The 25,128-nt window shown below is 34.4% G+C and overlaps 2 protein-coding genes across 2 annotated transcripts; both read left to right on the forward strand.

Annotated features, from left to right (window-relative positions):
* Positions 1 to 800: 800 nt before the first annotated feature.
* LOC107314046 (transmembrane emp24 domain-containing protein 11-like) lies at positions 801 to 7,436 on the forward strand. Its single transcript, XM_015862917.2, has 5 exons — positions 801 to 3,604; positions 4,449 to 4,549; positions 5,267 to 5,392; positions 6,076 to 6,222; positions 6,931 to 7,436. The coding sequence occupies exons 1-5, from the start codon at positions 3,475 to 3,477 to the stop codon at positions 7,078 to 7,080; spliced, it is 654 nt and encodes a 217-aa protein (XP_015718403.1). The 5' UTR covers positions 801 to 3,474; the 3' UTR covers positions 7,081 to 7,436.
* A 656-nt stretch (positions 7,437 to 8,092) lies between these two features.
* On the forward strand, positions 8,093 to 24,048 carry RNF212 (ring finger protein 212). The gene is made up of 12 exons (XM_015862916.3): positions 8,093 to 8,792; positions 10,373 to 10,434; positions 13,339 to 13,413; positions 16,442 to 16,498; positions 18,826 to 18,884; positions 20,085 to 20,149; positions 20,248 to 20,317; positions 21,046 to 21,091; positions 21,671 to 21,734; positions 22,089 to 22,158; positions 22,945 to 23,141; positions 23,738 to 24,048. Exons 1-12 carry the CDS (start codon positions 8,681 to 8,683, stop codon positions 23,773 to 23,775), a joined length of 915 nt encoding a protein of 304 aa, XP_015718402.2. The 5' UTR covers positions 8,093 to 8,680; the 3' UTR covers positions 23,776 to 24,048.
* The last annotated feature ends 1,080 nt before the right edge of the window (positions 24,049 to 25,128 follow it).

Below are 25,128 nucleotides of genomic sequence, written 5' to 3' on the forward strand. Positions count from 1 at the left end.
CATGTTTGTTGCTGTTTGTGTCATCCTCTACTTTGCCAAGAGAAAACTTAATGAAATTTCAATATTATCTAAGATGGAGGTATACACACATCTAACAAAACATGGCATGTCAGAAACCACTTCAGATGTCAAGCTTTAATGTTCCTATAGCTGTTTATTATAAAATTAAGATAATCTGTATCTCACAAAGAATTGTGACAACCAATTTAGAATGTTGAAATTAGACTGTTCAATAGGAGATATTTACCATCAACTCACAAAACTTTTACAGCACATTGCAATTCTACAAACACACAGCTGAAATATTGAACAGGAGACAGTGGGTTGCATAGGTTCATTTTGAATTATTTCAGCTACAAGAACACCCTGTGTTCATTATGAAGCAGGTGAAAGGTTCTCTATATGTTTTACAGGAGGTAAATCTTGCAAAGACCCGAAGGAATTTAAAACATTATCAGGCTAATCTAAGTTGGCCCTGAAATGCTGATGGATGCACAGTCATCAGAGCTAAAAATAGGAATTTCTACATCTTACATTCCTCCCATTCCCATGTACATGTTTGTCAAAATTGCATCACTATTTTTTTATTATACATATTTTACTTCTCTCCCCTGTGTCCATTCTCTAATAGAAAGTGTTAACAGAATATTATTTACATATTTTGGGTCTCGTTAATTTCTCCTTATTTTCCAGTTTTCTAGCTTCTTTAGATATTAATTTTTCCTTATTTAGTGTTTTCTGTTGAACTTATTTACTGCACAGTTAAACAATTATCTCCACCTAAGAATACAGAAACACATACTGAAATATGCTCTGAGGACAGAAACTAAATCCAAATAGACACATCAGCTGCCTATAAACTCCCACAACATTTTGCTGAAGTGCAAGGTATCCTTAGTAGGATTTTTCTAGGCGTTCCCTAAACACTGGAGTTTTGCTTCTTTGCACGTCCAGAAAAAATACATAAGACCAGCAGAAAATATCTGCACCTGTAATTCTCTACATAAATGGAGGATTTCAGCCTTAAAGGGGATGATTCAGTACTACATTTTCTCAAACCCCTGATGCCAAGTTTTCTGGGGAGTAGAGTAGAAAAGGAAATAAATATGTAAAAAGACAACACATTTCAGTGAACTCCTGTCAGAATTACTGGGCATGGGAACACTTTTTGATGAGACTGGATACAATGAGTTCTATTGAAGAATGTTCTCATGATAGAACACATTTCTCATAACATATTTTTATTAAACTGATTAGTGGGGTATGTGATCCCTGCGTGGGATTGCTTTGTTACTTTTACTTTGAGCACAGCTTTAGATTTATCCTAACAGTACTGGGACAGCAAAGAAACACAGAGAAGCTCCTCCTTGCTTTTCCCTTATGTGCAGTTACTGATGGCTGGCAGGCAAGACAATATGACCCTACACTCATAAGATTTAGGGAAGGAAATAGGTAAATTAATTTCTAGGTAATCTCCCACATACTGTAGTGTAAATGCTGTCTGTGGAAGCCTTAGGTGGGCTATATATTCAGTTCTACTGGATAGTCCAAAAGGACTGGGATGGCTCCTTGGGAGGTGTGTATGACCTCTGTTAAAGATCAGTGCGGGAATGGGTGGTTTTAGCTTCACTGAGAAACAACTCCAACATTCTAGCCATACTGCAGAAGCAAAGCACAACCACAGATACTACTGTGTTCCTAACTGAAGAATAAGAGGGAAGGTGTATGCCAGACTTTCTCATCACAATGAAGACTGTCCCCAGAATAACAAAACGGGTGTGAACAAAAGACATGAGAACACCTACTGATATTGAAAAAATATCAGTTCAGGATACTGCCAGTACCAGGTAGTTAATTGGAGTACTATGGGAACATTAAACCCAGTCCTGCCTAATAAAATAACTCAGCCTGTTCCGTGACAGTGTCTAATGTACTGAGATAATATAACTCTTTAAATCAGCTGAATCCTGTTTGATAGGGAATGATGTGTGAAAGAAATTTTGTCTGGGATAATTTATAGGTATTCTAAATGACTGAAATAAAAAGGTCTCCACATGCTGCACAGTGCCTGGTCACCTGGAGACTGATTTATCCTTGTATGATTGAAGTCCATAAGCCCTACTATGATAGCATATGCTAGCCTGAAGTATGGAAGTGTCTATCCTAACTGTGTTTGGATAGATTCAAAGATCAAATGATGTCCCATTGTACATCTTGCTTCTGTTCTGGCACTGGAACATGTTTTTCTAGAGATTTGAAGTCAATAAAATGGTGCTTGCATCAGTAGTTTGCAATCTGAAGCCAAACACGTTATTTTAGCAGGTGCAAAAAGACATGAGAATTTATGCAGGTGCATGTCAGTCAAGAACTCCCTGTTCTGGAGAGTCCAGTCAGATTCAAGGCAATCTGTTCTGATTTGTTCTGGATCTGTCAGAACAGAATTTCCATCAGAAATTTGTTCTGATAGGTAAATGCTAAAATAGTAATGAAGTCCCAACTTCACCCTCGAACCTCTTCAGGATTCAACGGCCATGAGATGTGATTTGTATATCAGGAGTGCATCAGGAGCACAGGGATCTTCTGAATGGGAAACTGAATTCAAAACTCATTCCTCCCTACTGGAAACAGTTACTGTGGTAACACAAAGGTGGGTACTCTGTGCTGTGAAATGACTGCATATTCCCTCACTTTGAGTAATAACTGAGTTTGTCATCAGCCATATAGATCGTTTAGTTTGTAGTAGTACAAAGGGTAATAATAAAAATCTGAATCATTATTTAATTTACAATACAATTTTTCCTCAGAGACTTTATTATGCAGGACCAAAGAAGAAAACACTTATGTAAATAATCTTATTTAGATAACATGTTTTTTTTGTTTTGTTTTGTTTTGTTTTTTTTCTTTTATACCATAATCATTACTGTTTCAAATTCATTTTTTGTTCAACTTCTTTACTTTCTTCATATTTCTTCCAGCCCTTTTATGTAGTTCCTCTGATTTATGTACAGATATATGCAACAATGATTTAGGTTGCAAATTACAAGATTTCTAAAGAACAGAGGAGTGAAATTATATAACACATTGTTGCTGTAGAGGAATTGGAAGTATAAGTTGTTAATAAGTTCAATTTTCACTGAGCATTTTATGGAAAGAGATAGCCAATATGGTTGCTAATAGAGATCCAGTCTCAAGTACTTGAGAGATGCTTCCAAGTTTTATACTACTAACTCTATGTGTATAAAATAAAATGTTAATCTAGATGCTGGGAAATAATAAAGATTTTACAAGTTTTTTTTGTTATCTCATTCAACAGAACACACTGCAGTTAGTTATAAATGTGTAACCTCCAGCTGCATTTTCTCACAGTTTTTTCTCTCTTTCAAACACTGATAAGCAGCAAATGAGGAAAAACCACAGGACTACATAGTTCTGCAGTTATCTTCCAAAGCAGTACAACTGGGATACATAAAAATAATGAAAAGCCAATTAATCGGATTTCTTATGAGCTTCTGGATTTCTTTTTCACTTGCTTTGTATTTTCATAGTGGAGAAAGAGAAGAGAAATGTGTAATTGAAGATATTCCCAGCGACACATTGGTAACTGGTAGGTACATGTCTTTCCTATGTGATGATCTAACCTATGCAAGAATAAAATTAGTTTGTAATTTAACAGAAAAACTTGTGACTGATCAATATGGTAAAACTAAGGTGACAAGAAAGAGGGCACAGTGTAAGACCCTACAAAAGTGACTAGCCACCATGTCCTCATGTATTTGGGGTATAGATTACAGAAAGAAAGTTTTCCAGTGAGCTTAAGTGAACCAACATAGAAAAAAAGTCCTTAAATTCTACAGCCATGGAATGGCTGCTCCAAAATGCACTTCCCTATATTACGACTCATTCATGCCAGCATATTTAAATCAGTGGTGTTTTGGAAAAAAACAATACAAGATGTACTGAAGTTCTATTCAATCTGGGACATCACAAGTGTGTTAAATTCATGTACAGCGTGCGAAGTTTAAGATAGAAAGGTGATAGTCAAAATAAATATATATAATAATTTTTGCAAATAACGTGATTAATGTGTAAGTCAATTAAAGAAAAAGAGAGGTTTGGATACAGTATACTGTATATATTTCTCTTCTGGTGGTCTCAGCATGTCCTCTGAATGCTGATCTAGCCAGAACATTAGAGGCAATAAAAAAGTATTACTTGTTAATCAATCTTTTTTTTGTAGTATTCTAAGATTTCCTAGTGTAGTAAAAATTCATTGCACTTCACACTGCTATAAAATGCCTCCTGAGCAGTTTCATTTGTAAGTACATGGAATGCATATATTATTTTATTGCTAATCATTTGTCTTCATATTGTTGCTGAAAAAAGCAATAAGGATGTTTAATATTAAGCTATGTTTTATTTAACAGATTTTTATCTGTGTTTTTATTCAGGGAATTACAAAGTACAGAAGTGGGATATACATATACGAGACTTTCTTGACTCTGCTCCTGGTTTAGGAATGTTTGTGACTGTTACAAGTCCTACTTCAGAGGTAAATATTCTTTATGAATGTTTCTGTGTGATTCATGCATTGAATTCTGACACTGGCAGGCAAAACTATCAAAAATATGGATGTTTTGGGAAAAACCTAAATCCATAATCCATCAGCCAGCTCAGTATTTTGATGTTGAAATGTATAAGCACCTCGTGGTTCTTGTCAGAATAAATAGAAATGGCATGTTTGAAAAAAACATATGGTAGTTTTGAGGACAATTTTTGTATGTCTACCAGAATTAAAAAACTATAAAGACTAGTAAGCTACAACTGAGAAAACAGGCTAGAATATAAAATAATGGAAATCCACTAATGAAGCAAAATGGTTCAGAAAGTATTTGAGCAGCAGACAGGAATACTAATAGCAAAACAAACTATAAATGTCTAGATTACTGTGAGGCTGCACTAATCCATCATGCATAGCAACTGCTTGTGTTGCCACAAGCTCCTGAGCTTCTCCAACAAAGGGCAACTTACACTGTGCCTAAACAAAGTCTTAGTTTTTAAACTTGAAATGCTTTAGAGACCAGTGGGTTTTGTACCTTACAGATACTCATAGCATTTCAATGCTTACCGTGAGATTAAATTCTTTATTATTCTCTCAGATAACTTCAAAGTTTTCAGGAGGTTTAGGTTCATTCCAGATTGTTGTCCTTTATTATTTTATTAATATCTATATTATACCTATCCAACATATATTGTATCTAAACTACAGGTAATTCTGAAAAAACTTTATGGGCCAACAGCAACATTTTCATTTACATCCTATCTATCTGGGGAGCATGTTATCTGTTTACAATCAAACTCAACAAAACTCGTGGCATTTGCAGGAAGTAAACTGGTAAGTGTATTTCTTAAATATTCTTCATTGTAATAGTATTGATTGTATACAAACTGCAGGGCTTCTGAAATGGATGGGAAGTTTAGTTTCTAGTGGAAAAATCAACATTTCCTCATGATTAAAGATGAAATCTTTATAATTATGAATATGAAAAGATGAAAAGACTATTCTGATACCTAATTCAAGATTAAAGAGGTAAGACTAATAACTACAGATTGATTTAATGTTTTCACAGTGCTTTGAATGTGAAAAGATTCTGATCAATAACAACAACAGTTTGGATTCAGGAAGATCAATATGTGAGACCGACTAACACAAACACTGTCACAAAACTGCTTATCTCAGTGCTATTGCATTGCTTCACTATCTTAGATTGAATTATTTCAGAGAACATTTAAAACTAATGTGGTCAGAGAATAGAAAATATTTTCATAATGGTTAAAGCAGTACTAGTATAAAACAATGCTTTAACTAATTAAGGAAGATTTAAAATTTGCATAGTTAATTTTAAAACCTAATTTAGAAACACTTTACATATTCCATCTGATTCTTACTATAGGAATGATTTCCATAAGCATTTAGAGCTATTTTTCTGTAATGAGCATAAGGGGAAATTGTCTGCTGTTTCTAAGGAATTATGAAATCAAGAAGACACAGTAATGGGAAAACATTTTTTTCCTCAGCGTATCCATTTGGACATTAGAATTGGAGAACATTTTCTAGATGAAGCTGCTGTTCAAGCCAAAGACAAAGTGAATGAAGTTCAGGTTAGAGTAGAACATCTTCTTGAGCAAATTCATCACATATCCAGAGAACAAAACTATGAAAGGGTATGTATGTTCCCTAATAGAAATATTAAAGAATACTGTGTAATGATTTATTAATTATGAAGTAATGTGAGGTTTATTATTTAATTGCAGTATTATGTTTTGCAAAGCCATAAAAAATAAAAAATTAACTAAAACATCCCACATTACCTTACAAAATATTTCTAAATGGTAAAGGAAAACAATATAAAAGATAATTAATCACTATGAATTCATGGTTACAACAACAGGTGTTATTCAAAAGAAGGAATTTCCAAACATAGTTTTCTTGGCCAGAGCCGATAACAGCAGTGGAGCAGGTGGCAGGTACCATTACTGATGATGTTGCCAGATGTTGTTTCTATGCTGGTCTTTGTATGTAAACTTTGCTGCAGTGGCTAAGGAAGTGACTGAATGTGATTTATATATCCTCATTCCACTGCAAATAAAGCACTCCTTCAAACAAGACTGCACCCATTGTCTTTTCTACATGTATGCAGGCAATCAGATTGTGTTTACAATTTATCATCTAGTTCCCTAACAAAGTAAACTTGGCTGCAAATAGTTTCTTGACTGCAGTGTGGAGTGACTGCAAACCTAAAGCCTTAAGCATGTACTTATGGGATATATGTCAATGTATCAAAATAACAAAACAAATTTTAGCAACAAGGGAATCCTTGCATTTCATCAGAGACTGATGTGTAATAATTATGGTTTTTCTTTTTTCCCCAGGAACGTGAAGAAAAATTTCGGAAGACAAGTGAACAAACCAACAGCAATATTTTGTGGTGGGCTGTTGTACAGACAATAATTCTTGTCTCCATTGGAATCTGGCAGATCAAATCTCTCAGAGACTTCTTTATAGCTAAGAAGCTTGTTTAAGTCTTACGAAGATTCAAAATTTCCTTGCTGCCTAACACCTAAAATCCCAATAAACCCTGTTATCTATGAGAAAATACACTATAAAACTCTCAAGCTTGACTCAACTTCTACTACAGTTCTTACTATAACTCTCTTTTCCCCATTTACATGTGCCTGGCCTTTCCCTACATTTTAATCCTTGAATCCCATAGACTAAATTATAGGTTTCTTGGAAAACACTGAATTTTTGCCTATATATTTTATTCTAAGATTTCCTTACAGTAAATTCTGCAGTCTGATGCTGTATTGATGTTTGTTAAATGTTGATTACTCAGTAACTGTAACATGACTGTCTAATGAACTCAGTGGTATTACCATTTCACTTCTGACAGTTCAGTTGAATATTTCTGTTTGCTTCAGTTCAGCTTGTTTCTGTACAACCACCCGAGTAACTCCAGTATCATGCAGCCATGAGTCAAAAGCTGTGGTTTAAAATTCAAATCATTAGCTTCACAAAGCAGCATTAGTGTAAGAACAGGATAAGATAGCATGATCCACCTCCCCACCTGGTTAATGTGTAAAGAGACAATCTTTAAGAAGGCTTTTTGCAGAGCACTCTGAGAGAAGGGAGCTGCATTTTGTCTTCCTGCTCTTTTTCAATTCCTTTTCTAGTCAAAAAGCTGCAAGCTGAAATACCTCTTGAGAAATTACTGCTCTAAAGGCAGTGCCTTCTTTCTTTTTCCTATATTCCTTCTCACCTTTTGTTTTCATTAGCAAGGAATGACCTTGTCCTTTAAGTAGGTTTACTTTCATAGTATGAAACTGCATGTGAGAATCTCTATAGTTACAAATTAGAGGCAAAAAACAATTCTCTAAAGAAAAAAACAATTAAAATAAAATCTTATAATAAAATCTTTATAAAATCTTATAAATCTACTCTCTGACATGTGTCCTATATTTAAAATTTCCCATATCTCAGAAACTGTGACTTGAAATGACAAATATGTGTAATTAAAATTGGTTCTATAGAGTGCCCATTTACAATATATCTTGTAATAAAATGTTTGGTTTTGGGAAAGAAGAAACACAAACTACAGCTATATGGTATGTGAATTTGAAGAAGAAAGCTTAACAACAGGGTCAGACTTTGGCTGATATTTAGTGTAAGGCTCCTAAATACACCCCAACACTAAGTATAAATCATCTCACTTAAAATGCAACTTTAAATGCTTTTAAACCAAGGGGAAGCACCATGTCAGAACTCACTCAGCAGACTTTTTAAGGTTCCTATGCTGTCTGTGAGGAGCGCTCATGGCGAAGCTCCCACACAGAGCCCCACTGAGGCTCTGTCACCTGTGGAAAGAAGAAGCCTCACAGACAGGGTGGGCACCCTCTCAGGTTTGGTGGCAAGTGGCTGTAAAGACCCCATTATTTTTGGAGTGAGGGTTAAATCCTTCTTCCCCCTGCTCTCCACAGAGGGTGGAGAAGGGTTAAAGTCATCTCCCAGCTCAGGGCTCGAGACAGGCAGATGTGACAGAGGCAGGCCTGTAGGCCGCATGCAGCAGGGTGGGTGCCTGCCTCACCTTCAGGCTCCCTCCGGCCTCTCCTGCCTCTCCACCCCATGGCCATTCGAGTATTTTGCAACTCCTGCTTCTGTGAGCCCCGTAAGTCCTCTCCACGGTTTATCTTCACCAGCTGTGGCCATGTCATCTGTGAGCTCTGCCTCCAAAAAGGTAATGGCTGCCACAGGCCTGGCCTTCTGCTCCAGGCAGGCAGTGCTGGTGCACACACATTTACCTTCCCTATAAGCATTGCCCACTCACTGTGGAAAAAAAACAAAGGTCTTTCATTTTGTTGACCTCCTGTAATTGATAAACCTTTACAATTGTTGCCACTGATTAACTTTAATTTGCAAAAGCAGCCTGTGAAGGCCTCCATATGAATATGGCTGGACTTTGAGAACAAGCCTTAGGCACCTAAACAAAAACTGAGCCCAGATGCTTATGATCCATGCTTGCAGTAGAAAAACAAAATAAAATAAATAATAATAATAATAATGACAAAATAAGAATTTCCTCTGTCTTATTTTGGTAAGGTCATGCTTCTTCATTAGTGAGAGAACAGTTTGAAAAGCAAAGGACTGGTATTCCAGGATAGATTTTGCTACTAGTCTGAGAACAATTTAAACCAGAATATTATCAGTGAAATGCTACATAAATTTCAGGAGAGTCAGGGGAATTGTAGGTGATGGTTTGAAACTCTTATGTGTTACACTCATTTTCTGAGACATATTCTGGGAATCCTGTGATGTTCTCCCATGAGGATCTCTGGAAAAGTTACAAGGGAATAGAGAAGCTCCTTTTTTCAAAAGAAAAAAACAGCAGACAAACATTAATGTTTTTTCCCTTTGAGGTCTTAATAGATGCCTTACTTTTAGTAAGTGTAGCAGATAATGTGATACATTTTTGTTTCATAATTAAAAACAAGTCTTTGCCTAGAAGATTCTGCATTGTTGCTGTAGAGGAGAGAGGATATAAATATAACACTGGCTGATAGAACATGCATCATGGGTTCTCTTTCTGTTGTTATTATAATTTAGCAAAAAAAAGTCTCTGAGATACTATTTATTTTTCGTGAACTCAATAGTAATGATAATGAAATGTTATCCTCTTTAGAGATGCTTAAGGACATTGATCTTTAGAACTCTTAGACAGAGAGCATCTAATAAAATTATCAGATTTATTGCAGTCATATGCATTTACTAGAGGTAGTTGCTAATACATTTGCAAATAATCAAAGAGACATTTAAAAAGTAATAAAGTTTTAGAAAGGGATTTAAAAGGTGATTAATTTTTTCACAGAAAAGAACATGGAGAAATTACTAATTCTTTGAAGTTAAGGTTTCATATATTTTATCTAGAGAGCAAGACTAAACCTGAAGCTGAACAGTCATATATCTGGTTGGTTCTAATTCATTGGTGCACTTATGCATGCACTTAATTAAACCAGGCAAGTAGTCCTATTTAAATCAAAGGGACTAAAAGTCACCTGCATTCAGTGACACTAATGATATTCATAAAATCATTTACATGAATACTTATTTGCAGGATTAAGACCTGATGACATTCACATGCAATTGTGTGTACAGTGTTTCAGACTCGAAGTCATTATTCTTGTTTATTTGAATTTCTTATATAGCCTTCACATTCCTTCTGAAAGTTCAAAATACAGGTTTAGGCAACAAATTATATTAAAATTGTATACAATATCTATTCCATTTGATGTATATTTTAAGTGTGTCTTTACCTTACAGGCAAAAAAGATGAATGTTTGATCTGCAGAACTCCTTGTCGTACAGTATTCCTTTCAAAAGAGGTAAATGGAGCTTTAGAACTATTATATCACATTAATCCTTGGTTTGTTTAACAGCTAAATTATTTGCATTACAAAATACTCCCTTCTGTTTGCCAACTGTGACATGAATATCTATTGATGGTAGCCTGGTAGCCTTGAATTCTTTTGCACTATACTACTTTTAGTTTTACAGATATTCAAAGAAAAGTCTATGTAGACTTTTTAGGTCCTCTGATTCTATCACGCTGTAAATCAGGCATTTTCAAGAAATGTGACTGGCTACTTTGTAACATCAGTGATCTGTCAAAACATGGAAAATACTTGCACATCAAAGAAAGTGGGCTGTAATGAATTAATCTGTGTCATGGACTCAAGAAAATTTGCATCTGGCCCATCCGTGCTTTTGAGTGTATTGGTCTTTTACTCCTCATTTTTGTCTTAAGCTTGTTTTCCTCATGGCCCTGTGATTATTAAATAATACAGACTATTGATGAGAGTTATTCGTTAGGCAATGAATAGCTTTTAGTTTTCTTTCCTAAGCAATCATTAGAAATGTTTAATTTTCCTATTTCTCCCATGGAACCAGAAGATCTTCAAGAACCATCTTCTACTCAGCTGATTTCATAAAGGGGCTTTGAAAATATTTATATTTTCCTAGAGTGACACCTGGCAAAGAGATGAGACTGCCTGGGAAGTGTAGAAGAAAACACTCAAGGCATTCAATACAGTTAAAACAGCAGTCATATAAAGCTATAAGGCAATAATGCATGCGAACTAGAGGAAAATTTGGGACTAACCAAAAAGAGTTGACCTTAGAGAAAAGCATGATTTCTCTATATGTGTTTAAAATTGAGCTGATACATAAAAACTGAAACCTGAAGAGGACAATGCTACCAAAACATAAACCACTGCAGCAAGAGTCAAATGCCAATATGATTAAAAAGAACAATGAACACCACAATCAAATAAACCAGAGAAGAAACTCAGAGGATCTCTAAAGGAGGTGTTTTAATAAGCCTTCATTATCAGCTTACTAAGATGAAAGTTTTATTATCAATTTCAGTTACAGAATAATTTAGGTTGTTACAGGACTCTGGAGGTCATCTTGTCCAGACCCTTTCTCTAAACAAAGCTAAATTCTGTGTTAGATCTGTGTTAAATTGCAGCATTTCAACTTGATAATGTAATTTAAATATACTGAAGGAATTTAAAAAATGCAGTGGTTGTGATACTAACAGCAAGATTAGATGTTTCATTAGAACCTGCCATTGCTCCGGAGGACAGAAAGGAGGCAAATTACCATATTCTGTAAAAGAAGACATTAATGATGATTACTTAGTCTTGATTAAGAATGGATAAAATGATTAGAATGTTAATTAAAAATGCATAGAAAAGAAGTCTTATGGCTCTGTAATTTAGGAACCTGAGTGGAAATATACCTGGAAACCTTTCTATGCTTGATTCTATGGCATTCCCAATGAGTAGGAAGTCCTGTAAATGTGTTAAAACTCCTCATTAAATTGTATATTGATGTAATCAACATCCATACATTAAATATTCTTATCTTTTCATCAGTGCATGCCAGTCGCATTTTGCTTTCCTCCTATGGTACCCTCTTGCTCTTTCCCATAGGATCATTAAGCTTTCTGATAACATAAAATCTCACTGTTCATTATTTCAGAATATCTTGCCAACATCTGCTACTACTTGATGCAACAAATAAAATGTTTTCTACAGACCTTCATTTAAAAGAGTTCATAAATCAGCAACAAGGCTTATTTTTATTTCTTTCAGGATCAAACAGAGGCTCAAACTAAAGTTGTTGCTTTGCTAGAACTCCAAATAAATTTCTAGAGCCATCCCCTCTAAAGACTTCAAATATATTTTCACTGAAACTTCATCTTGATAGTTTATTATTTACTCTTATGCCTTAGATAGGTTAGACTATACTATTGATCTACCAGCTTTTTTCTTTCTCTGTCTGTTCACTTGTTGAATGCTTTGGCTAATGTCAAACAAATTCAAAGAGCAGAAGATCATAGAATCAATCACAGAATCACAATCAATCACAGAATCACAAGTTTGAAAAGGACCTACAAGATCATCTAGTCCAATTGTCATCCCATTACCGTAGCTACAGCAAACCACTAAACCATATTTTGTATCTATTCAAATACCTTTTATTTCCCCCCATCTGTTCTTTGAAAATTGGTAGCTGGGGAAAGCAAGGAAAATCTGTTTAGTTCCCCTGTTGAGAGAAATGCAAGTTCATCTTATCAGTAAGCAGAAGTGCATTTGGCAACCACATGCACAGTGTAACTGTAACTGCAGAGTAACAGTGTGTGCATGCCAGCTTTGCTCATCTGGATTGCAATACAGGACATGGCTGTAGCAGATATCAGAACATGGAGAACAAAAGATAAAAATCTGCAGCAATTTGAGGTTTTTGCTCCCAGTTTAAAAGTAGATGTTTTATTTATTTATTTAGCCTAGATTTTTCGCTTTGAAAAGCTGGAAATCACACAAGGTTCTCAGGTGAAGGAACTTGAACTGTGATTGTTGCCACTAGGTAGTATTTTAACATAGTACTATGTTAAACTTTATCACTGGTTAGTGTAATTGTTTTGGGGATATATTTTGTTTGTACTTTCTTATGTCCTCTGGAAGTTTTTTCTGCCTTTGTTACAATAAGTATGTGAGCAATGCAGTTAGACTAAAGCACAAAGCCTTCCAGATATTTAATATAGACAGTAAATAAAAGTGGGCTTGTTTTCAGTTTCTGTGTTATTCCACTCCTGATCTGTCCATTTTTTATTTATCTACATTCTACATTATTCAGTTCAAGGAACACTTCATAAAATGCTTTGCATAATAGATCTTGCAAGAAAAGGGTACTAACCTTGCTATACTTTATTTTCTTTCTAGACAAGTCCTGAAATTCAGTCACTGTTCATGGGAATAGACACACTGTGCAAGAAATATTCAAAAGAAATAACACAGGTGAATCACCCTTAAAAATTTGTAATTGTGTAAAATAATTAGAAACTTTTACTTCTCTTTTTGAAAGCAGGAAAAATACATGAATGAATGCCTTGTGTTGTTTGACTGTTACTCTCCTTGTTTCTTTAATTTCACAGTTTTAAAGTTCTTAAGAAAGCATAAATTGTTTATCATGTCCTTTGCTTATGCTTTCAAACTCTCTTTGCAGACCACTAGTTCTGATTATTTCAATGATGTAAAATCACTTTCAATGCCATGAAATGAAAAATTAAATCTTCCAGAATCTTCAACAGGCCCAGATAATGTACATTAATTTTAGTAATATGCAGTTACACAGTAAAAACCTAGGCTGGCAACAGATTTGAAATGAATGTTGCCTTGTTTTATAACTTTTTTCTTTAGCAGAGTAAGCTTCTTTAGAAAACATCCCTGATTTCAAATGCTAGATTTATTAAAATTAGAACAATATAATTACTAAAAAGTGCAAAAAGAACCCCATACTCTGGTCTGACTGGACCCCTTCCTTCAGTCTCAGTTTCTGCTCCATGGACTTCTATTACTTTTTAGGTTAAGCAAATATATTTTAGCTCCCACTGCCTTCTCATCTTCTCCATCTCTTTGAGGCTTCTCCTATTTGTCTCTTAAGGAACATTTCATTGGCAGCTTCAGCCACTCTAGGTTATACTGTAAAAATCATGCATACTCCCTGCACTGACCTGCAACTTCCATTGTTTGTTTTGTGCCAGTACATGTTTGATCTTGTAGTGAGCTTACTGATCCAGTAGAAAATTAATAAAGGGAAGATTAATGAAGGGAAAATCAACTGTTCTCTTCATCTTAGAGATCTCCTAATTAACAATGGAGATTATAGATTTGCTGTACTTCACAAACTTTTCCAAAATTAAGCTTAATCCTTTTCCACAGCAATCCTCTTCCTGAAATGTATGGCTGACAGAAGGCAAACAATAAGCCTTCTTCTGTCATGTCAGGCACACCGTGTAGAATGACAAGTAGTTATTCTGTAAACTTAACAAATCCAGAGGTCTGTATTATCAGTCACATCTGAATGCAAACTTCTGTAATGTGCCATAGAAATAAATGAGGGGGTGTGATCTTGAAAGTTTATGGTGTTAATTTGGTAGTTTGAGATAACTTTATAGGAAATAAATGGCCGTGTAAAATCTGGAAAACATCAAGAATTGGTCAGAATTTCCACTGTCATCAAAGGACATAATATAAGTTTGTTCTGTGTTCAAGCAAATCCTTTTATAACCTAGTAATGAATCACAAGAGCAGGTGCTTAGGAAAGCATGTGGGAACAAGGCTCTTATGTAGTGATTTGTCTTAAGAACAGGCTCCTACTGTCAAGCAGCTTATGGCACAAGGATTTCTCACAGTAGGGATGGTGCCATCGATTTCAAAAGTTTTTCTTCTTGTAATCATCAGGTAGTTTTCTGAACACTTTGCATCTATCACATAATAGAAGGTCTGCAAGTTGTACATAATGTGATGACTATTTCCTTTTTTTGCACATTTTATCTTGCTATCTGATTTCTTGCTATCATTAGATTTCTTGCATTCTGCGGAAGAGGAAAAGCAACAGCTCCCCAGTACTCAGTGATATTCATTAGTTTTAGACTGCTAGCATACCCTTTCTTCAGCTACCTCTTTTCCAGCAATGAAGACTCATAATCTATTCAGTCATTCTTTGTATTGCTGCTATTAAATGCCTCTAATTTATCTGAATTGTTTCCAGAGCTACTATATCCTTTCTGAGAGGTTAAGAAGACTTAGGATACAGTATCATCACACAAGTTGACCCTGAAATAATGCTGCTGCCTATTGTTTTTTAACCAAAAATTTGGAGAATGCTCTGAGGTGACCTGATAGCAGCTTTTCAATATCTAAAGAAGAGCTGCAGGAAAGAAGGGGACAGACTCTTTAGCAGGGTCAGTTGTGACAGAACACGGGGAAATGATTTCGATCTTAAAGATTAGATGTAACTAAAAGGTCTTTTACAGTGAAGGTAATGAGACATCAGAACAGGTTGCCCAGAGATGTGGTGGATGCCAGATATGCCATGCATATCCCTGCCTATTCGTTGCAGAAGAATTGGACTAGGTGGCCTTTAAAACTCCCTTCCAGCTCTAAAGATTCTGTGATTCTATGATCTGACTTTTTTACTTGCCTACTTATTAGCTTTTAAGAGTTAGGATTAGTTAGGATTTCAATATGAGGAATTCTGATTGTTCCCTTTTAAATGTTTCTTTCATCAGTTCTTCAGGAGACACTTCTCATCTTTTGATAAGTATCCAATGGAAACCTCCTAGGCTCTTGCATTGTGAATCAAAGTAACAATTTCAGTTACATACTCCACTAGGGGTTTATCTTTGAGTATTTCTTCTTGGCTGCCTCTAACCCTGCATATTTTCTGCAAATTTACTTACTGTTAATACATCAGAAGAAAGATTTATTAGTGAGATTCTGCCTATTGTAATTTGTTCAGCAAATCCTTGTCCTGCTTAGATTGCATCTCTTTATTTTTAATTGTCATGGTTTATGATCCTCATCTGGACACAGCATGAAGTGCTTACCTGATAGCATGGCTAACAATTATTTTTTAATTAACAAGATAGTTCTACAAGGCAAGTTATAGCTGCCAGTAAGACACATTGCTTTTAATGTTACCATTACTTTTATGTATTTGCTTAGCACTAATGAATAAGAAACAAGACAGGTAAACTGCCTTTCCAATTCCTCTACCTTATTATTGAACAGTGTAAAAGTACAAATTCAGCAAAGTAAATCTGCCAGTTCTAGGGTAGGTTGCACTAAATTAATCTTTCTAAGAATTTCTATATCTGAATAACATTTTGGACATGGCATATTTTTTTGGAAGGAGGTTTAAACAATTATATGAGGGATATGTTAAATTCTTATTAAAATAGAGAAAAATATGCATTCTTGGGTGAGGTGACAAATATAATTAGTTGAAGCTTGATATGACTGTCTCAAATTTTACTTTTAGATTTCAGAATTTCAAGAAAAAAATCGTAAGCATTTGCTAGCATACCAGAGAGAAAAGGTAAATCTAATTGTGATTTTCTTATTTTTGTTGGTTATATTTATCTGCCTTATTATTCTGGCTATATTTTAGAAAATATATTCACTATTTATTGGAATAATTAGGATTCTGTATCAGCATCGTCTCCTTTCAGTCCTTACTGGTAGGCCAACACTTCCTTTGTAAGTTCCCGAGGTGTGAAATGACAGAAAAACTCAGTTACATCACACAAGTGCACTTTCCTGCCACCTTCCTCTGCCATTCCTCCTTCTTTATTTCTAGTACATCACCCTTGTCACATGCAACCAACAGCTCTCATGATCTAGATACAAGCTTCTTTGTTGCCCTTCGTGTTTCAGAGATACCAGAGTGCAGGTGTGTTATATGTGCTGTGGGCAATTGGTGTTAATATTCCTGGAAGTCTAACACTCATATTCTTCTGGAACCCAGAAATACTGAAAACCAAAAGGCTGTTCAACTTCTTCAAAGCATTTTGGTTTTAAAATGATAAGTTTTAGAGAGAGGCAGGTATATTGTTCTTGATATCTGTACTGGTCACTCTCTTAATCAAAACTAGCTTCAATTAGGGAAAACAAATAAGTAGTAAAATCCTGATCCTACATCCAGATTTTGTCTTTAATATGTTTTGTTAAGTTTCACATCTTTTAAAACATGTAATACCTTCCACAAACAGTGTGATCTTGTAAAGATAAAGGAGGAAATGTTTTAAAGGAATTTAAAACTTATTGTAAGAAGCATGATAAGTTACAAGAGAAGTTATAATTTAAATATAATTTATAAATAAGTTTATAATTTAAATATTTAAATAATTTAAATATTTAAATATAAATAGTGTGAAGTAGCGGAGAATTAAAGTCACACAGGAAATTGAGGATAAAATACATACGCAACATTGAGGCTATTGAACAAATTTCAATGTGCTCCATAAAAATAATATATGATTATGTAATGAAAAACTCTAAAGATACACATAATAGGGAGCTGACATAATGTTCTTTGAACACTACTGGCTGATAACATTCTTCAGTGGAGAATTTTTTGTCATATTGATAACACAATCAGAAATACTCTTCACATAAACTTACTACATATAGATACATCCAATAACTGAAAACATTTTGAATCAGGAATGAAAATAATTATGGACTTGGTGTTTTGGAAATACTGTAATTGGTATCTTCCTCTTGTAATCCCATATTAACTGCTCTATTACTTTAGTATCATTAAATCTTAGAATCATGGAATCATAGAATCATCTAGTTTGGAGAACACCCATGCCTGAGTAACTGCATAACCTTCTTGTAATGAGAAGCCAAATACTGAACATCATATTCAAAGTGCATTCTCAACAGTGGCTCAAATAAAGAGTCTAACCTCAGTGTTTCTGAAGCCATCCGCGCTTGGCCAGCTTAGCACACTGCTGATTCGTGTTCAACTGCCTACCAACATTCCCAGGTCCTTTTTCTCCAGGCAGCTATTCTTCCCCCAGCCGTTACTGCTGCATGGGGCTGCAATTGAACACAGCCCATCTATGCAGCCTATCCAGTTCCTTCTACAAAGCTTTCCTACCTTCAAGCAGATCAAAACTCCTACCCTAATCTGTTAGAATCTCCAAACTTAAAGGGTGCACTCAATCCCCTCATGTATCTGGCCAAGCCATGAGCAGCCAGATTCTCTAGGAGAATAACCTAAGACAGTGCAAGCAGATTATCTTGTCAGAGAACGAGATCAGGTTAGTCAGACAGACCTGCCTTTTTTCAAACTCATTCTGGCTTCTTCTGATCACTCCCATGTGCCCTCTGATAGCACACAAGGTGATCCGCTTCACCAAGTACCATGAGACTGAGGTCAGACTAACAAGCCTGTAATTCTCCGGATTCTCCTTCCTGCCCTTCTTGTACATTGGAATAATATTTGTTAACCTCCACTTATCAGGGGCCTCCTTGGTTACCTGGAAGGGCTGTTAAATTATTGAAAGTTCCTTAGTGAGTATATATCAGATATGGGAAAGAGAATAGTAGGAGAAAACTGTTTTAGATTACTGTCTTAGTGTTCATTTATCCAGAATTATGCTTCTTAAGAAATGATAATCAAACTAAGTCTGTAGGTGCTAAAAAGTGGTTTATGTTTTTAAGACTGCCTGGGTAACTGTGTCCATGTAACAGCTACAGACTTGCCCCATTGTATCTAACAGTAAATCTGGAATGGCAGTGGTAATTCAGGATTAAAACCAAAAACACAACCTTTCAACAGTTTGGAATGCTAGCAGTATAAAAATGAAACTGTATATCATACAAAGACAGCTTGCTTAAATTTTTATGTCACAGAGAGTAAAGCTGGAAGAATCTCTGAGGAAAGCAAGACAACAACTACATCAGATACAATGGTAAGAGGTTTAATGCAGAAAAAGGAAATGGTCATTTGTAATCAGATTATGGTAGGTAATGTTATATTTCATGTTATAGAAATGGAGGAGCAGTATTTTTTGCAAAATGAATGGAAAGTGATTTCTGTCATCAGATTTATTTTTTTTTTTTTGTTCCCCATATTATTCAGGCCTCTAAGGAAGAAATTGTTTTATTTTTTAATTCAAATCAGTGGTTACACTAAAAATCTTCAAAAACTTCTGAAAAATACTTTGACGGGCTTGGTCTTCTTTTTAGTCCTTTGTGTATATTTAAAATATTCTACTCCCTATGGATTCCTCTTCTTCAAAGGAATCCTTCTCCATCTTGTCATGTTTATGATTATCAGTGAATAAGGATCCTGAATTTGCCTTGATAAGACAGTTCATGAATACAGCAATTTAATAGCAAAACACTGTTTATCTTTATTACTTTAACCTTTGTGTTCATTTTTCATTTTTAGTATAGATTTCCTTTTGACTCTGACATACAAATAATAGCGTGTTATGCATTCTTACAGTCCTTGGTGTAATATAACTGAAAGAAAAACACCATAAAGGAAGCTAGGTTGATTACCATAGTTTGTATATTTTTATCCAGTGCCTCCTTATACTTCTCTGCATCTCACGTAACTAGCACCGTGGTTATAACAACTACAGAGTTCTTAAATGAATTTTGGATTCTCACAGAACTCTATCAAGACAGTGTGACCTAGGGGATCTCCTCATATGCCCAGCAGACATGTTCTTCCTTTGTGCAATTATTGGCAAAAGTATCAGTTTTACATAGCTGCCAACATTTCCCTTGAAATTTGGATTTTTTAAAGTTGGGTAAATGTATACATGGAAATGAAGGTTTTTTTGGCACAATTGCAGTTCATAATTTGTTATATTAAAATATAATACGTTGTTTGATGAAATTGCCATGTTGCTCCATACAATCTCACCCCTTTTAAGATCATAAATTTATACTACTGAGTATGCAGTGACTCATGTAGACATTATATAGAAAAGATGAACTTAATAGCTGCTCAAATGTACTAGATATTTTGCTTTCTGGTAAATAGTGTCATGCGAAAACCAGCTATTAATGTATAAAGTACTTTGATACTGACCAGCTAGAAATATGAGATAATCAAATAAATCCTTCAGTTTATATCTGTGTTTCTTTTCCACTTTTAGTATGAAACCTCCTCAGCAAGCTACTCAACTGCCATTTGCCAGTACAAGCAGAAATCCACTTTCCAGTAAGAAGCATTGGCTTAAAATATTAACTGTGAAATGTGTTTCAGTGGGCATAGCAATATTCTAATGTTAAATTTCTTAAATTCTTCAATAACTTTAGTGCCTTCAAGAAGACCGAATGGATTTTCTTCTTATTCTCTTCAACCTAGTAATCCTTCCACTTCTGAAATGTAGGTGCAAATCCTTAATTTTAAAATATAAACAATGACAATGTTGTCATATGTTATACCCAAAACAATGTCTTTTTGAGTGAGTTTAAAATGAGTATCTTTTCTAATTTATTTTGTGTTTGTTTCTGCAAACTGAGTTAGTACAAAGGAACTGAGGATATCTATCCTAGAGTACATAACAGCTAGTTTTATAGATTGCCTTTGTACTCACTAGATGGCATGATGCACCTTATTCTAGAGATGCTCTGTACAGACAGATTGATTGGTGAGCAATGAGAATTCCGCCTTTCAACTGCAGGGGAATATATAAATGACGCGTACAGACAGCTATATTTACACTGTAGTTATTTAGATAGGATGAACTCCAGCAAGGCATTCAGTGCCTATTAAATGTTAAATAAATTGAACATACATTTCACTCAAGCTAAAAGATATCTTTATTTATGACTTATTCATTAAAAAAAAATAATAAAATAAATCAAAATGTCCTTGTAGTGTAGACAAGTGAAAAATAAGTGTGATATGAAACAAATTTATTGGTAAATGTCTAAACCAACCTCAGTATCAGCTGATAGTGAGCTTTGGAACAGTTCCAGCACACTCATATATATAACGTGTTACATTTTTTGTTTTTGTGTTATTAGTCAAATTTTACATAATTTTAGTCATTATAAAGAATGTGCTATTTTTGATTGCAATATCATACTTCTTTTGACATTTATTGTAAGAATGGAGTCAATGGAGGTTGATCCTGTACCTTCACCAGTGAGGAAAGTAAGTTTCTGTATATGTGTCTATGTATTTATAAATACACATCTTCTTCGATTTCTTCAACCATGTTAATACTGTAAAGGAAAGATCACAACTCCTCCAACTTCCTTCCTCCTCAGCACCCCATCCTGCATCCAGTTCAGACCAATTTGTACTCATTTCAGCTAAGGTTAACGTTTAGTAAAAGTCAGAACTTCCCCAAAACAGAATCAAAAAGACATAAGCATCAACACTATTTTTCTAGAATTCTGTTCTCCACATATCACAGAATCATAGAATAGCTGAGGTTGGAGTGGGACTCTAGAGTTTGTCTTCTCCAAACTCCTGCTCAAGCAGGGTCACCTAGAGCCAGCTGTCCCAAACAATGACCAGACAGCTTTTAAATTATTGTTAACTTTGCCTGTTTAAAAACTGTAACTTAGTTCTGAGATTTTGCATTTTAGTGCCATGAACAAGCCTGGGAGTGGAGAGTGGCAGATATCTTCAGGTTTATAGTCCTCAAAACAGTAACAGTCTTGCTTAAAATACACTCATAATGAATGTACTTATTATGCTGTAATTAATACTATATTTTTCTTTTAGCCTGAGACAATGACTGGTCCAGCAAGATTATCAGTTATAACTCCACCACAAGATGGACGTATGGGTATGTAAACAGAAAGTTGTTAATGGAAAAAATTGTATCACTTTAAGGGAATTAGAAAATTAAAATTGATGCATTAGCAATTCACTGTCAAAACGTGAATTGTGTTGAGGTGTAAAGAATTCACCATATCAGCTTGTATTCAGCAGATGGGAAATGGTTAAAAATGATGAATGAAGTAGTTTTCCCAGTACTATTTTTAGAGTTATTATTATATTAGGGTCATTCTTGAATAAACTGATCATGAGTTTGTCCCAAACAATGTATTTAAGGCATTAATCATGTTTTCCAAAGTGATATCCTACTTAAAGAGGATAATTCACATTGGCTCTGTTTTACAAAATGTAATTCTTACAGGTAGTGTATCCTACAGAAGTTCTCAGTCATCTGGAATAACATCAAGTCAAAGTACAGTAGCATCTACAAGGTAATAAAAAAATCTTCTGAAGATGTTACAGTCTCTTCTGAGACAGTAAAATTTGACTCTTGCCTAGCCTTTATAAATCCGTACATTGAAAGGCTATTTTCTACATCTTACTGTTTAAGCTAGCTGCCACCTATGCAAAAGATTATTTTATTTGAAGATTGCATTTTGAAATTACTTTCTTCAAAAGCGTGCAGAGATAATCAGAGTTCCTCTCCCCATGGACATCTGAAGTCATGATGCTTTTATACAGAGGGTAGTTAATTTCAGCTAAGGCAGTGGAACAAGCACTCTGCTTTATAACTCTTCTGAAAGTCAAGAATGTGAATATGGTATCTAGACAACAGTTATTCTCTGATTAATCCAAACATCTTCATTGGGTGCATCATGGGTCTTCCAACATTTTTCATCTAAGTAGCAAAAATATCTCTATTTTTAGAACTATCAGAATCAATAGAAGAGATCCAAAATGGTTACAGAAAAAGATAGTCTTGTAGTCTACAATCATCAATCTCAATGTGCCTCCTTAGCATAAATTTTAAATATATGCAAAATAGAATATTTCTTTTCCATCTCAGGTTCTTGGATCAGACAGTTTGTTTTCTTCTACTTCTTACAATGCATAAATATTAAATCTATCTAAAAAGCTGATGAAGAATCTGTAGACAAATACAAGAATACACTGTATATTCTATTAAAATACAAGTAATATCAATTAAAAAGGTTTTGAAGTCTCTTGTTTTATGAAAACAAACTTAAATTGTATCCATTAATAATTTTCATTAATAGATCCACACCTATAGGACTGCCACATAATGTATGTTCACTTAGATCACCATCTGGATCACAAAGCAGTAGGAGAGGATCATGGTCTGCTACTGATTTCAGAACTCCTCCACTGTATCAATTTACATTACCATCACCAAGGTCATCTGTAACAAGACCTCCGATCACCATCTCTGGAATTCTACAAAGACAACATTTAGGCAAGTATATCTAAGAAAATAACAACAGGTAGCACTTTTTCCTGAAAAATAAATAAAATAAAATAAAATAAAATAAAATAAAATAAAATAAAATAAAATAAAATAAAATAAAATAATAATAATAAAAATAAAAAATCAGCACAATATAAGCTTGTGAATGACTTATTTAACGCAAAAGATTAATTAATAAATTATGCAACATAAAAATTATATTTGAAAATTGAAAGTAGTCTACCTGTAATGTGTGAAAAATGTTGATATTTATGATCCATAGTCTTCAGTGCAACAAAGCATCTTGCTTTATCCAGAATAATATTTAAAGAGGTTGAAGTTTGGTCATTTCCACATTGTTTTCTAGTAAAATAACAATTCTAAACAATTTGGCAAATCTAATCATGTTGCTAGAGAGATAAATATTTTATGTAAATAAAATGGAGCATACTTAGGTTCATAAAATACTGGAAAAATTCTCCTTGAAATGTATCTTATAGTTTATGATTTTGATCATTTTTACTTTCCTTCTTCCCCAAATGATTTACATGAATAAAGTTTTCTTTAGACTTACTAAAATATTTCTGTTTGTATTCTAATTCTAGGAACAACCAGTTTTGGAGGACAAACAGCAGAAAGATAAGGGAAAGTCAGTGATTTATGTTGTTCAATAAGCATTTTGAAAAGCCTTGCACTGTTTTTGGGTATCAAAGTGTTTGTAATTTCTATAAAATGTCAAAGTAGCATAAAACTACTATTATTCAGCATGAATAATGTATGTAAAGCATTGCTGAACTTGCTATTTAACATCTGTAGTAACTTCAAGCAGGATCACAAAAGATTCTGGCTTTTTAAAGGTATGTTGGCTTAAAATATATTGTAAGAACTGTAAAAATAAATTACCTTTATTAACGAAGTGCTAAGACAAAAATGCTTTTATATTGAATGAGCTCTTCTTGTTATAAATGCAGTGAACTGCAGCAGGTCTGTTTTTAAATAGTTGTGCCTCTACAGATGAACCCCAGTCCAAAAAATATTTTAATGTTAAACATTAAATCAAATAGACATTTGATTCCAAAATCCAAATTTGGATTCTTATTCATTAGATCACCTTTTATTTGCACTGCTGTAAGGGGTATGATTGGAGGCATATTACAGTCTAGTAGGCGCTTCTGAACTTTTAATGGAGGAGTGTCTACAAAACATTCCAAGAAGCTTACCATTTGATTTAGGTAGCAGTGCTGTCTTCTCAAAAATGCAATGAAATGGAAGAACTGGTTTGAAGAGATGTATCATGCCAGAGACTACCTTTCCTCTCACAGAATAGTGAATGAATGCTCTGACTGGAAGGTCCCAGACTACCAGCTCTTCCATTGAAATTCCCACCATTACCATGTGTGTCTGGATAAATTTTGCTGTGGCTGAATAACCAAAACCTCTCCTTTGTTTTGTTTTGGCCCTATTTAAAAAATAGGAAAACTAAAGGATATCTTTGAGACTAAGTCTGCCAAGTAAGTGATACAACTTCTTTTGGGTTAAAATGTTTTGCTTAACCTAAAAGAAAGTTTAAAATAGTAAGGAGAGGACAAAGCTGATTTTCATTTTTGCTCCTGGACCAGGAGCTTCTTCACCAATTTTCAGATTTACATTTCAATTCTTTCAGTGGGAAGTTCTTAAATCATAATTGCTTTAATTTTTTACCATGGGACAGTTTGTGTATTATCTCCTTCTCAATGTTCTTATAACTAAAATTTTCAGTGGGAGTTCAAATTAAATTACCTTTCAAGCAATTTTCTGTTTGAAAGACTTAATTTTACAGCACCATAGACATACAATGAGTATTCAAATTTTCTAAGTATGTTCCAATACTTCTCTGCTTCAATATGAGCTAAAATAGCTTGAAAAAGTGAGGCCAGTAAAATACAATTGCCAGCTTCCACTATAATTAAGTGTCCCCCAATAGCTTTCTATTTGTTTGTCTTATTACCTTAGAAGT

Source organism: Coturnix japonica, chromosome 4 (genome assembly GCF_054131305.1).
Source record: "Coturnix japonica strain WE chromosome 4, WE-NBRP24, whole genome shotgun sequence".
Taxonomy (NCBI): Eukaryota; Metazoa; Chordata; class Aves; order Galliformes; family Phasianidae; genus Coturnix; species Coturnix japonica.